The 13,293-nt window shown below is 43.5% G+C and overlaps 1 protein-coding gene across 1 annotated transcript in view; it reads right to left on the bottom strand.

Annotated features, from left to right (window-relative positions):
* Positions 1-13,293, bottom strand: part of LOC126458574 (protein yellow-like) — an 82,082-nt gene that overhangs the window by 14,758 nt on the left and 54,031 nt on the right. The window contains exon 5 of the mRNA XM_050095706.1: positions 12,148-12,407. Coding sequence (XP_049951663.1) covers positions 12,148-12,407 — 260 coding nt within the window. The remainder of the gene's footprint in view (positions 1-12,147; positions 12,408-13,293) is intronic.

Below are 13,293 nucleotides of genomic sequence, written 5' to 3'. Positions count from 1 at the left end.
CACTTGCGCGTTGCTCGAACCTACCGGCAACAAATCTAGCATCTCATGTCTGAAATGCTCCTTTAACCAGACTTGGTCCAGATCCCACATACTCGAAAAGTACTCAACAAAGGGTCGCAAACACACAGTCTCCTTACGGATGAACCACAACTCTCTAAAATGCTCCGAATAAACCTAAGTCGAACATTCGCCTTTCCCGCTACAATCCTTACATGTTCATTGTATTTCACACTGCTTTGCAACCTTACGCCTAGATATACAGGGTGGTCCATTGATCGTGACCGTGCCAAATATCTCACGAAATAAGCGTCAAACGAAAAAACTACAAAGAACGGAACTCGTCTGGCTTTAAGGGGGAACCAGATGGCGCCATGGTTGGCCCGCTAGATGGCGCTGCCGTAGGTCAAACGGATATCAACTGCGTTTTTTAAATAGGAAACCTCATTTTTTATTACATATTCGTGTAGTACGTAAAGAAATATGAATGTTTTAGCTGGACTACTTTTTTCGCTTTGTGATAGATGGCGCTGTAATAGTCACAAACGTATAAGTACGTGGTATCACGTAACATTCCGCCAGTGCGGACAGTATTTGCTCCGTGATACATTACCCCGTGTTAAAATGGACCGTTTACCAACTGCGGAAAAGGTCGATATCGTGTTGATGTATGGCTATTGTGATCAAAATGCCCAACGGGCGTGTGCTATGTATGCTGCTCAGTGTCCTGGACGACATCATCCAAGTGTCCGGACCGTTCGCCGGATAGTTACGTTATTTACGGAAACAGGAAGTGTTCAGCCACATGTGAAACATCAACCGCGACCTGCAACAAATGATGATGCCCAAGTAGGTGTTTTAGCTGCTGTCGCGGCTAATCCGCACATCAGTAGCAGACAAATTGCGCGATAATCGGGAATCTCAAAAACGTCGGTGTTGAGAATGCTACATCAACATCGATTGTACCCGTAACATATTTCTACGCACCAGGAATTGCATGGCGACGACTTTGAACGTCGTGTATAGTTCTGCCACTGGGCAGAAGAGAAGTTACGGTACGATGACAGATTTTTTGCACGCGTTCTATTTAGCGACGAAGCGTCATTCACCAACAGGGGTTACGTAAGCCGGCATAATATGCACTATCGGGCAAAGGAAAATCCACGATGACTGCGACAAGTGGAACATCAGCGACCTTGGCGGGTTAATGTATGGTGCGGCATTATGGGAAGAAGCATAATTGGCCCCCAATTTATCGATGGCAATCTAAATGGTGCAAAAAATAGTTTAAATGGCTCTGAGCACTATGGGACTTAACTGCTGTGGTCATCAGTTCAAAAAATGGTTCAAATGGCTCTGAGCACTATGGGACTTAACTTCTGAGGTCATCAGTCGCCTAGAACTTAGGTCTAATTAAACCTAACTAACCCAAGGACATCACACACATCCAAGCCAGGGGCAGGATTCGAACCTGCGACCGTAGCGGTCGCCCGGTTCCAGACTGTAGCGCCTAGAACCGCATAGCCACTCCGGGCGGCTAAATGGTGCAATGTATGCTGATTTCCTACGTAATGTTCTACCGATGTTACTACAAGATGTTTCACTGCATGACAGAATGGCGATGTACTTCCAACATGACGGATGTCGGGCACATATCACGCGTGCGGTTGAAGCGGTACTGAATAGCATATTTCATGACGGGTGGATTGGTCGTCGAAGCACGTTCACCGGATCTGACGCCCCCGGATTTCTTTCTGTGGGGAAAGTTGAAGGATATTTGCTATCGTGATCCACCGACAGCGCCTGACAACATGCGTCAGCTTACTGTCAATGCATGTGCGAACATTAGGGAAGGCGAACTACTCGCTGATGAGAGGAATGTCGTTACACGTATTGCCAAATGCATTGAGGTTGACGGACATCATTTTGAGCATTTATTGCATTAATGTGGTATTTACAGGTAATCACGCTGTAACAGCATGCGTTCTTAGAAATGATAAGTTCACAAAGGTACATGTATCACATAGGAACAACCGAAATAAAATGTTCAAACGTACCTACGTTCTGTATTTTAATTTTAAAAACCTACCTGTTACCAACTGTTCTTCTAAAATTGTGAGCCGTATGTTTGTGACTATTACAGTGCCATCCGTCACAAAGCGAAAAATGTGGTCCAACAAAAACATTCACATTTCTTTACGTACTACACGAAAATGTAATAAAAATGAGTGTTCCTACTTTTAAAAAAAACGCAGTTGATATCCGTTTGACCTATGGCAGCGCCATCTAGCGGGCCAACCGTAGCGCCATATGGTTTCCCCCTTCAAGCTAGACGAGTTTCCTTCTTCGTAGTTTTTGTGGTGTCACCGTCAGACACCACACTTGCTAGGTGGTAGCCTTTAAATCGGCCGTGGTCCGGTAGTATACGTCCCGCGTGTCGCCACTGTCAGTGATTGCAGACCGAGCGCCGCCACACGGCAGGTCTAGAGAGACTTCCTAGCACTCGCCCCAGTTGTACAGCCGACTTTGCTAGCGATGGTTCACTGACAAATTACGCTCTCATTTGCCGATACGATAGTTAGCATAGCCTTCAGCTACGTCATTTGCTACGACCTAGCAAGGCGCCATTATCATTTCCTATCGATCTTATAATTCATGTATCATCAAGAGCGATGTTCACCAATTATGGATTAAAGTTAAGTATTCCAGCAGCTACGTACTTTTCTTGATAGTATAATTACTTTACCTTCTTCCAGACCTCACGCCAGTCTGCGTGAGCTTAAACGCGTGCATTTCGGCCTCCTCTAGCAACACGGTGTTGGCTCTTCTGCCAACACAACAGTTTTTCCGTTTGACGCTTATTTCGTGAGATATTTGGCCCGGCCACGATCAATGGACCACCATGTATAATCGAGGTGATTGTGTGAAGCGGCACACTACTAATACTGTACTGGAACATTACAGGTTTGTTTTTCAGCGCCGAATAGCAGTCCATTGTCTTCCCACTGCCACGCTGCATGACAAAAGCGCGCTTGAGGGGACAACTCAAGGCTCTCCCGGTGTGTTTACGCGTGCCTCCACGTCGCACGTGCGGCCTTGCGTCTGCCTGACGAAAGCAGTGGAATTACGTCGAAGTAGTCAAGAAACCACATACTTCGCGTCTTTCTTTGTACGGAACTTTTCACGTCTTATTTTTATGAAAAATACCACAGTAACGAAAAATTCCACACTGACTGAAAAATACGGACACGAGGTGGTTGATTGCTGACGTGCAACCCGAATTGATCAAAGAAGCAATGTTCCAAATCTGCAGGACAGTTTCGGAAGAAAATGTTGAAGATGTATCAATGCTTGTAGCATGTTTCTATCTATTATTATTCCCATTCTGCCATATATTAATTGAGGAAGACTATTCACTTAGTGCATTCTGGAAGCGTGATGTTGATGGTTTGAGTAGCTAAAGGACAGAATATGACAGTAATGTGACAACGTTCGACCGAATAAAAGGTCCAGCCAAGTGGCAGACACTTTTCCTCGCTCATGAAGGAATATTTTTCTTTGGCTTCGCTCTGGACATTTGGGGACAAGTTGGGAAACGCTGTCATTGGTTCCGTGTAAAACTACACATTCTCTCAGCTATAAGTCGCACACAACGTAGAACGGCTGTGGTATACCGGCACTGGCACTTCAGGTAGTAAAATACTGCAAAACTAAATTCCCGGCGTTGACGATTGGTTTCTTCTAAAGCCTCTAAGACCATAAATGTATGGTCCCTTACTTTTTCATGTATTGCCCACATTAATGTACAGATTAATGGAGGGGGAATTTGGAGAATGACTTAATATTTTGCGGAGAGTGCTGTCGGGGCAGTCAAGTTGGGAAGATGGTGCACAGTCTTCTTCGTAATGAAAGAAGCCGTTCCTTCGGACGTAAACATGAGGAAAAATAAATAAATAAAATAGACGAATTAAAGTAAAAAGAAAGGCTCAGCTAGATTTGTCGGCTTAGGCGGTACCGTGGCTCTCCATTCGCAAAGGGTATTAAAGCTACTTGACGCAATGATAATTTCCCGTTTCATGTTAGAAGATAAAAAACAAGATGAACAGAGAAGTCACACGCCTGGAACAGTCACAAATGACAAAATACAGGTTTACACACTACACAAACCAAATTGCTATGCTTTTTTTTTTAAAGGGATCTTTGCTTTATGAGGTAATTTAAGAAAAACGTTACAAATGCTGGCTGTTAAGATGTCGCAACCGCACCGCTCGATAATGTGAGGCCTTGACATTCTGCCACGTCGTCCGGAGAGACACAGAACGCCGGCGGCAGATGCGGCCTCCGCGAATGAGGGGGAAACATATCTCCGTGTCTGCAGGCGGTCACAGGTCACGGTTCTCAGCCACGTTTTCTCAACACTAATCCAAACGTCTCAAAGTGTAGTTAAGTATACACCCACAACTCTTTCATTTCACAGTTAACTATGGAGAGAGGCTGAGTTTAGTTGAATCCGAAAGCCGCGACGTTCACGTTCCCCGTGGCAGGTGGAGAATCAGTCTGTATCTTTTGATCCGAGAAGTTTCTCTCACGTCATTGATACGAGGTACGTTTTCGGGAGTGCAGTCTTCTTGGCGACTGTTTACTTGCAACAGAACAGCAAGGGTCCGACGAGTAGAGAGCGAACCCACGAACAAAACCTGTTTAAACGAAACAGTGTTACACGAATCCATCTTTCCACAGCATCGACGACTTCCTAGAAGCCGCACGACTGGTGCGAGAAGTCGTACCTGCGCAAAAACTGACGGGAAGAAAAGAGAAATGAAGGGCCATTGCTCTACATTAGCAACCGGTAGCAGTTTCATGTTGCCGGGCGTCGTGGAAGTTGTTTTTGCAAGATGACAGCACCACAGTCGCTGAGACAAAATACGGAAGTAGCTTCTCATTTCAATATAAATCTTATCTAAGTCTACATCACTACTCTGCAGTTCGCACTTAAGTGCCTGGCAGAGGTTTCTTCGGACCATCTTCACATTATTTCTGTACCGTTCCACTCTTAGACAGAAGAAATGAACACTTGATTCTTTCTGTACGAGCTCTGATTTACCTAGTTTTATTATAATGATCATTTCTCTCTATGTAGGTTGGCGACAGTAAAATATTTTCACTCATTGGAGAATATTGGTGATTGAAATTTCATGAAAAGATCTCACCGCAACGAAAAACGCCTTTGTTTCAATTATTCTCATCCCGACTCGCTTATCATACCCGTAACACTCTCTTCCCTATTTCACGATAATACAAAATGAGCTGCTCTTTTTGAACCTTTTCAGTGTCTTCTGTCAATCCCATCTGGTAATGACGAACCAACGAAGTACAGGCAATCATTTCAGTAGACTTATTGCATCTTCTAAGCGGTCTGCCAACGAAACGCAGTCTTTTGTTTACCTTCCTCACAACATTATCTATGTGAACGTTTCAATGTTCGTAACTGCAATTCCTATGAATACACCTGAATAGACAACATTTAAATTTGTGTGATCTGTCGTGTGACCGGAATTTAATGGATTTCTTTTTGTACTTACGTGGATTACCTCATATTTTTCCTTCTTGAGAGACATTTACCACTCTTCTCTCCATAAAGATAACGTGTCTAAGTCATGCTGTAATTGGTTTTGATCTTCTGATGATTTTACTAGACGGTAAATGACAGCATCATCTACAAAAAAATCTAAGAGGCCTACTCACATTGTCTCGTAAATCGTTATATAAATTAGGAGCAGCAGAGGGCCAATGACACTTCCCTGGAGAGCGCCGGATATCACTTCCGTTTTGTTGTTGTTTTTGTTGTTGTTGTGGTTATCAGTCCGAAGACTGGTTTGATGCAGCTCTCCATGGTACTTTCTCCTGTGTAAGCCTCTTCATCTCCGAATAACTACTGCAGTCTACATCCCTCTGAATATGCTTACCGTATTCATCTCTTGGTCTCCCTCTACGATTTGTACCCCCAAGCGCTTCCCTCCAGTACTAAATTGGTGATCCCTCAATGTCTCAAAATGTGTCCTACCAACCGATCCCTTCTTTTGGTCAGGTTGTACTAGAAATTTCTCTTCTCCCCAATTCTGTTCGGTACGTCCTCATTAATTACGTGATCTACCAATCTAATCTTCAGCATTCTTCTGTAGCACCATATTTCGAAAGCTTCTATTCTCTTCTTGTCCAAACTACTTATCGTCCATGTTTCACTTCCATACATGGCTACACTCCATACAAATACTTTCAGAAACGACTTCCTAACACTTAAATCAATACTCGATGTTAACAAATTTCTCTTCTTCAGAAACGCTTTCCTTGCCATTGCCAGTCTACATTTTATATCCTCCCTACTTCGACCATCATCACTTATTTTGCTTCCCAAATAGCAAAACTCATTTACTGGTTTAAGTGTCTCATTTCCTAATCTAATTCCCTCAGAATCACCTGATGTAATTCGATTACATTCCATTATCCATGTTTTGCTTTTGTTGACTTTCATCTTATATCCTCCTTTCAAGAGACTGTCCATTCCGTTGAACTGCTCTTCCAAGTCCTTCGCTGTCTCTGCCAAAATTGCAATGTCATCGGCAAACTTCAAAGTTTTTATTTCTTCTCCTTGGACTTTAAGTCCTACTCCAAATTTTTCTTTTGTTTCCGTTTTACTCGATGATTTTCCATCGGTCACTACGTATGTGACCTTTCTGACAAGAAATCACGATTCCACTCTCACAACTGAAGCGATATTCTAAGGGCACGCAATTTGATTAAAAGACTTGTGACGAACCGTGTTAAAATCCTTCTAGCAATCTATATATATTGAATAGTTTGAGATCCCCTATCGAAAACAGTCATTACTTCGTGCGAATAAAGAGCTAACTGTGTTTCACTAGAACGATATTTTCTGAATCCGTGCTGATTGTGTGTCAATAGACCTAACCTTCGAGGTGATTCACAATGTTCGAACACAGTATATACTCCAAAATCATTCTCCAAATCAGTGTTAGTGATATGAGTCTGCAGTTCAGTGGGTTACTCCTGTTTTCTTTTGCAGCACTGTTGTGACCTGTCTAGCTCTCCAGTCTTTTGGTACGGATGTTTGCGTCGTACAAAAGGTTGGATATGACTGCTAAGAGAAAGGCTATTGTATCAGCACACTCTGAAAGTAACCTTATGGTATGCTATCTGGACGGGAAGGCTTGCCTTTATTAAATGCTTTAAGCTGCTTCGCTACACCGAAGATACGTATTGCTAAGTTGCTCATGTTGGAAATTGTTATTTATTCGAATTCCAGAATACTGATCTCGTCTTCTTTGGTGAAGGAATTTCGGAAAGCTGTGTTTAATAACTCCGCTTTAGGTGTGCTGTCATCGGTAATATGACCACCGTTAACGCGCAGTGGAGATGTTGATTCTGTGTTGCCGCTTTTGTACTTTACATACGAGGGTAATCTCCTAGGATTTTCTCTGGGATTTCGAGACAGAGTTTCGCTGTGGAAGCTATTAAAAGCATCTCTTATTGATGTCGACATTAAGCTTCAATCTTCAGTAGAACATCGCCAGTCTGGGAAAAACCACGAAATGAAAAATTACGGTTAGTGGAAACGTCCACTTCGCTATTAATTACGGAAGCAAAATATCTGATGAATGGACTTCATAGAATTTTCCATCTCTTAATCCTACTGAGCAACTGCTGTATTACTCCGCTCTATGGCTCCCATTGTTCGAGTTCAAGAACTCTGAAAGAGGTGCAAAGTACCTCGTGAAGTCTGAGAACTCGAATCAGGAATCATATCACGGTTAATCTATTTGCCAAGGATTCAAAATGGAATGCTCAAAGAAGAACAACTATTGCTCGGAAATGAGTGAGTCTTTATCTACGACTACAAATGTCTTCGAATTAGGACATTGGTTGCGAAACTTTTCTCTGTACACTCGTTTAGTTTTCTTGGCACTAAACTTCGGTACATCATACGAGTACATTAAATGCATGTCTCCAAGTTCTTGTAATGAGTAATGCTTCTTCTTCGACAAGCAATCAAGAATCGTAAGCAGTGGTAAACTCCAAAGTCGACGTATCACACACGATTTACTGTAGAAGGCCGCCAAGAGATCAGTCACAATCTGTAGTCTATACCAGTGGGCTGTTGGTAAGAGACAATGGCAGGGTCTGGCGTCAGTTGTTCACGAACTATCTTGTTGATGAACTTCGAATACCTCCCTTCGTCGGAAAGCGAATACACCATTGTGCAATTAACCTTTGGCGCCCTCAAAATGATATTTTCTATCTCATGCTGTGTCTGACGAGTCCCTCCTACCAGTGCATCAGCGTGAAACAAATGATGTAGTGCCTCATACTGGCAAATCGTGCGGAACCAACGCTTGCAGTGATTAGGAAAAAATCAGTGGTCACTGGTTATCCAAAACTGTGATTATACCTAAGGTTTCCTAACAAATGCCCCAGTTGACATCTACGCTCGTGTCTTATCTGTCTAGGTGAGTACGAAGATCTTTCACTCGTTTGCGTACTGATGATGATTAGTTGTTATTAAAGTATCCCCAGACAAAACGCTCTCCGCGTGACGTATCAGGACAGTCTGACTGCCGCGCGGGGTAGCCGCGCGGTCTCAGGCGTCTTGTCACGGTCCCCGCGGCTCCCCCCGTCGGAGGTTCGAGTCCTCCCTCGGGCATGGGTGTCTGTGTTGTCCATAGCGTAACTTAATTTAAGTTAGATTAAGTAGTGTGTAAGTTTAGGGACCAATGACCTAAGCAGTTTGGTCCGATAAGATCTTACCACAAATTATAGTTCAATCCTTTTATCTTGGCGGCTCGCGCATGCCCGCCCAGACGCGGGAGATTGCTGCGTTGCCAGTTGCACACGACGCACGCGCCAAGAGAAGCAGCGCCATAGTATAGTATAGTTCCCAAGCTTACGTTTAGGGGGGAGCGCGCAGTTCATGAAGTAAAGCCACCACGGCCGCATTAACCCTTTCGCTGCTACAGATACGTGCTCCCCGCATTCCGCGCTGTGCGCGATTTTGTCACTGCACTGCTCGCCTGTGCTGACACATGGTGTTTCCGACTGCTTTGACACACTTATCATTCGATTCCACAAAAACTATTTGCCCCAAAAATTAGATTTTTTCACATCTTCTTGACTGATACCTTCCCCCCCCCCCCCACTTCCTTTGACTGATTGAAGTGCTTTAAAATAAAGCCAATCGCGCCCGGTGTAAATAAAACTTTTATTACAGTCGCAAAAGACGGAATATTTCTCAATATCACATACGACACCTATGTGGTACTTAAATTAAATGAGATATTGTTATACAGTAAATTTTATATGAAATTTAGGTACCTTGTTCACATTTCATTCTCAACATTGTGGCAACTAAAATCGACCATACGGAAAGTATAACTGGGTTGAACATCGAAACAAAATTAAGTCATTTATGGGGGGAAGGTGTCAGTCAAGAAGATGTGTAAAAATCTAATTTTTGGGCCAAATAGTTTTTGTGAAATCGAATGATAAGTGTGTGAAAGCAGTGGGAACACCATGTGTCTGCACAGGCGAGCAGTGCAGTGATGACAAAATCGCGCACAGCGCGGAATGCGGGGAGCACGTGACTGCAGCAGCGAAAGGGTTAATGAAGAGACAAAGCACTAGAAATTTCAAAAAATTGCATTCAAACGAATAAAATTCGTGAAGTAAGACACTTCGACATTGTTTTTAAATAAAGAAAACATTTAACATCACACAAGGTTTGAACTCCCTACCTTTCACTTACTAACCCAACGCCTTAACCGTTACGCTAGTGCAACTCGTACGGCAACATCTCTCCATAAGGACTATAACAGGTCACGCAAAATTCTGACAAACACTGTTGGTATGCCTATGAATTACTCGTACTTCGTCGAAGTACAATAGGAAATAAACAATTACCGCTGTTCTTTATTGCGAAAAAGCGGTGCGTGAAATTGATACAAACACCTTTCCTTGCTATCGCCTGAATTAAGAGTCTTATTGCTTGTTTGGTTTAATTAATTAATAGAAAATGAAGCAATTGGTATAAATAATGGTTTTTCCAAACTTTCAAAAAACAAAGTCTGCTATCAAGACATTGCTTTTGTACTATTACTTTATTTATGGTTGAACGTTTCTAAAACTGAAGACACTCGTCCGTGCTCTGCTCTGCAGTCGAGATCTGGCAACGTCGTTCTCTGTTCATTGGCTGACTGTATTTTTTGACGTCAGATGCGCAGAACGAACCTAAACTCGGCCGCCAACATAAATGACGCGCACTTTAGTACAGTCGGGCTGATACTGTAATTGTTATTACCAGTATACTGCATATGTACACATGCTAGGTAAAAATTGCAGCTGAGTATACAGGATAGTGAGTGGAGGAGCTTCATAGGATGGTTGTTGTGTCTCTTTATTGTAACTTTGAGGGAACGGCGCAGTTAGTACGGCTGCGGTCGTAATCAGTTTCCACGAAATATTCGGTGCTGCAAAGCGCGTCATATTAAAAAATAATGAACCAATGACTTCCGCTAATGCAAGATGTGTTTATCAGGGTATGTAATAGATCTGAATTAATGAAACTTTGATATACTGTTTCCACTACCACCCCCTAATTTCTTGAAATGAGCTCAAATAAAATTCACCGCATGAAGATGGTATAAATTACATTGCCCCAGTAATATTATATAACCTGATGAAGACTAACTGAAAAAGTGGTCGAAACGTCGGTTTTTTAGTTTTCTTTATGATTCGATGTACAATTTAGAAGAATTTTATAGAAAAGGTAATTAGATGCTAGTGTCCTTTGTAACAGTGCACATAAATTCTTGAACCTTCTTTCGATTATTGCATTTTTGCATCGCAACCAGTATTTTGTGAAAAGGGAGGGGGTGTGGGGGTAAAAGCAAGATTGCTGTGGAGTGTGAGCGACGACACTTCCTCACTATCGTAACAGACACAGAGCTTTACCACAGAGTGAGTCGACAAAGTACGGCGAAGAAAAGCACCAAAGCCCAAGTGGGTTAGAAAGTGAGACACTCCAGTTTCTACTTACACTATGTTACCAACAGAAGATGGTTCGTAATGAAACATTGCGAGGTTGTACAGGGTGTCCGAAAAGTCTTTGCCTGATTACATAAACTGATAACTCAGGCTAGAAGTAAGATACAAATGTGAAACTGGTGTCTAATTGTTTACAGACTATCAAAGTTTATTTCAAACATAAGTAAACTTTCACATGAGCACCCTTGGTAGCACGTAGCACGACTAGGCGATATTCAATTTCCGTCCGCACATTGGCCAACATCACTGGAGGGATCGATTCAACGACTATGGTTATCCGTTGCCGTAGGGTTTCAAGGTCTGGTACACGTGTTCGGTAGACCTCGTCCTTGACATAACCCCATAAAAAGAAGTCTAATGGGGTTATGTCAGGAGAGCGTGGAGGCCAAACCGTTTGCCCATCACGACCAATCCATCGCCCAGGAAAGGTCATATCGAGATAGACACGGACGTCCAAACCCCAATGAGGCGGTGCACCGTCTTGCTGAAACAAGACATCGAGGTGATACTGAAGCAGCTGAGGAACAGCATACAGTTGCAACATGTCCAGATACACTGCAGATCTGATGGTAGCCTCAGCGAAGAAGAATGGCCCGATAATTCGATCGTCCAATAGCGCGCACCAGACATTCGCCTTTGGACTGCCTCTGGCGCACTCCATGACCTCGTCAGGGGGCTGTGAATCCCAAATGCGTACATTATGGCGATTCATTTCTCCACTGACAAAAAAGGTCGCTCCGTCGGAAAAGGCAATTCGTCTGAGATAACCATCATCGTCCTCAATACGTGATAGCATTTCGACCGCAAAGTCATATCGACGCGTACTGTCATTGGGCAACAATGGAAGTGGAAGGTTACTGATGTGTGAAAAAAACTTTGATAGTTTGTAAACAATTAGACACCAGTTTCATATTTGTATCTTACTTCTAGCCTGAGTTATCAATTTACGTAGTCAGGGAAAGACTTTTCGGACACCCTGTATAACATTGCAGATTCTCAGGAGGCAAGGATGGCGTTTTGCTGCGGGCGACGCACCTGTAGTTGATCTCCGAGTTGTCGATGGTGCCCGTCATGTGCTTCTGGAAGCGGCAGGTGAGCACCCAGAGGTGGCTGCGGCCCTTGCTGTCCTGGATGACCTTGACACCGCTGGCGAACTGCAGGTTGTCTGCGTCGCGGTCCAGCTCGACGATGTTCCGGCCGCCGTAGCTGGAGCGCGAGTTCCAGCAGTTGAGCGTGTTCCGCGGCAGCACGCTGAAGAACATGACGCCGTCCACGTCCATCGCCTCGGCCGCCGTCTGCCGACAAAGAGAGCGGTGTCCAGTGGGGCACGAGAAACGGACGCGGAACAGGTTTATCCACCGAACCAAACTGATTGGCTTCATCTTTAACCCTTTCGTGAGCTGTGGGAAACATGCTTCCCACTACAAAGAACTCGCTCCTAGTCTCGTGGGATTCACAGTTCCCACCTCTGTACGGTGCTACCACCTAGTGAACAGTATAGGGTACTATTTCCAAACGGAAGTTCCCGCCGTTTTTGCTGTACCTTCGCGCAGAGGCATTGTATAGCTGAGTGTTGCTCTGTAGAGGAGCCTTTCAGTGCTGTTTGCGTGACATTTTGCGATTTTTTTCCTCAAACATACAGTATAAGGTAAATACTTTTGATTTACCCAAATTTATGAAGGAAGACGTAAAATTGGAACGAGGAGAATTCCAGTTTGAAACAAAAGGAGCCATTTCTGCAGTAAAATGGATGGATAACCGTCCAGTCAATTTCCTGTCCTAAATTCATGACCCATGAGAAACAGCCACAGAGAAAAGGAAAAACAAGGATGGTACTAGTACAGAGATTTCTCGTTCTGAAGTTGTGGCAGAATACAACAAAATAATTGGTGGTGTCGATACGTTTGATCAATTATGAGAAAGGTATGCTGCTCGCAGACGTTCTGTAAAATGGTGGCACAGAATATTTTATTTCCTGGTGGACGTTGCTGCAGTGAACAGTTTTATCCTGTGGAAAATAAGGAAAAGAGAAAGTGGACAGCATGATCAGCTCACGTACAGGATCCATCTAGCCAGACAATTGATCGCTGGCTTCTCATCCCAAAAAGGCATGGACAAAAACCTGTCTTTCTGGCAAAAAGGGGTAAATTACCTGAAGATTTTCGTCATGTGGCTGTAGGG

Source organism: Schistocerca serialis, chromosome 2 (genome assembly GCF_023864345.2).
Source record: "Schistocerca serialis cubense isolate TAMUIC-IGC-003099 chromosome 2, iqSchSeri2.2, whole genome shotgun sequence".
Classification (NCBI taxonomy): Eukaryota; Metazoa; Arthropoda; class Insecta; order Orthoptera; family Acrididae; genus Schistocerca; species Schistocerca serialis.
The sequence above is the reverse complement of the archived record's forward strand: the minus strand, read 5'-3'. Positions and strand labels throughout refer to the sequence as shown.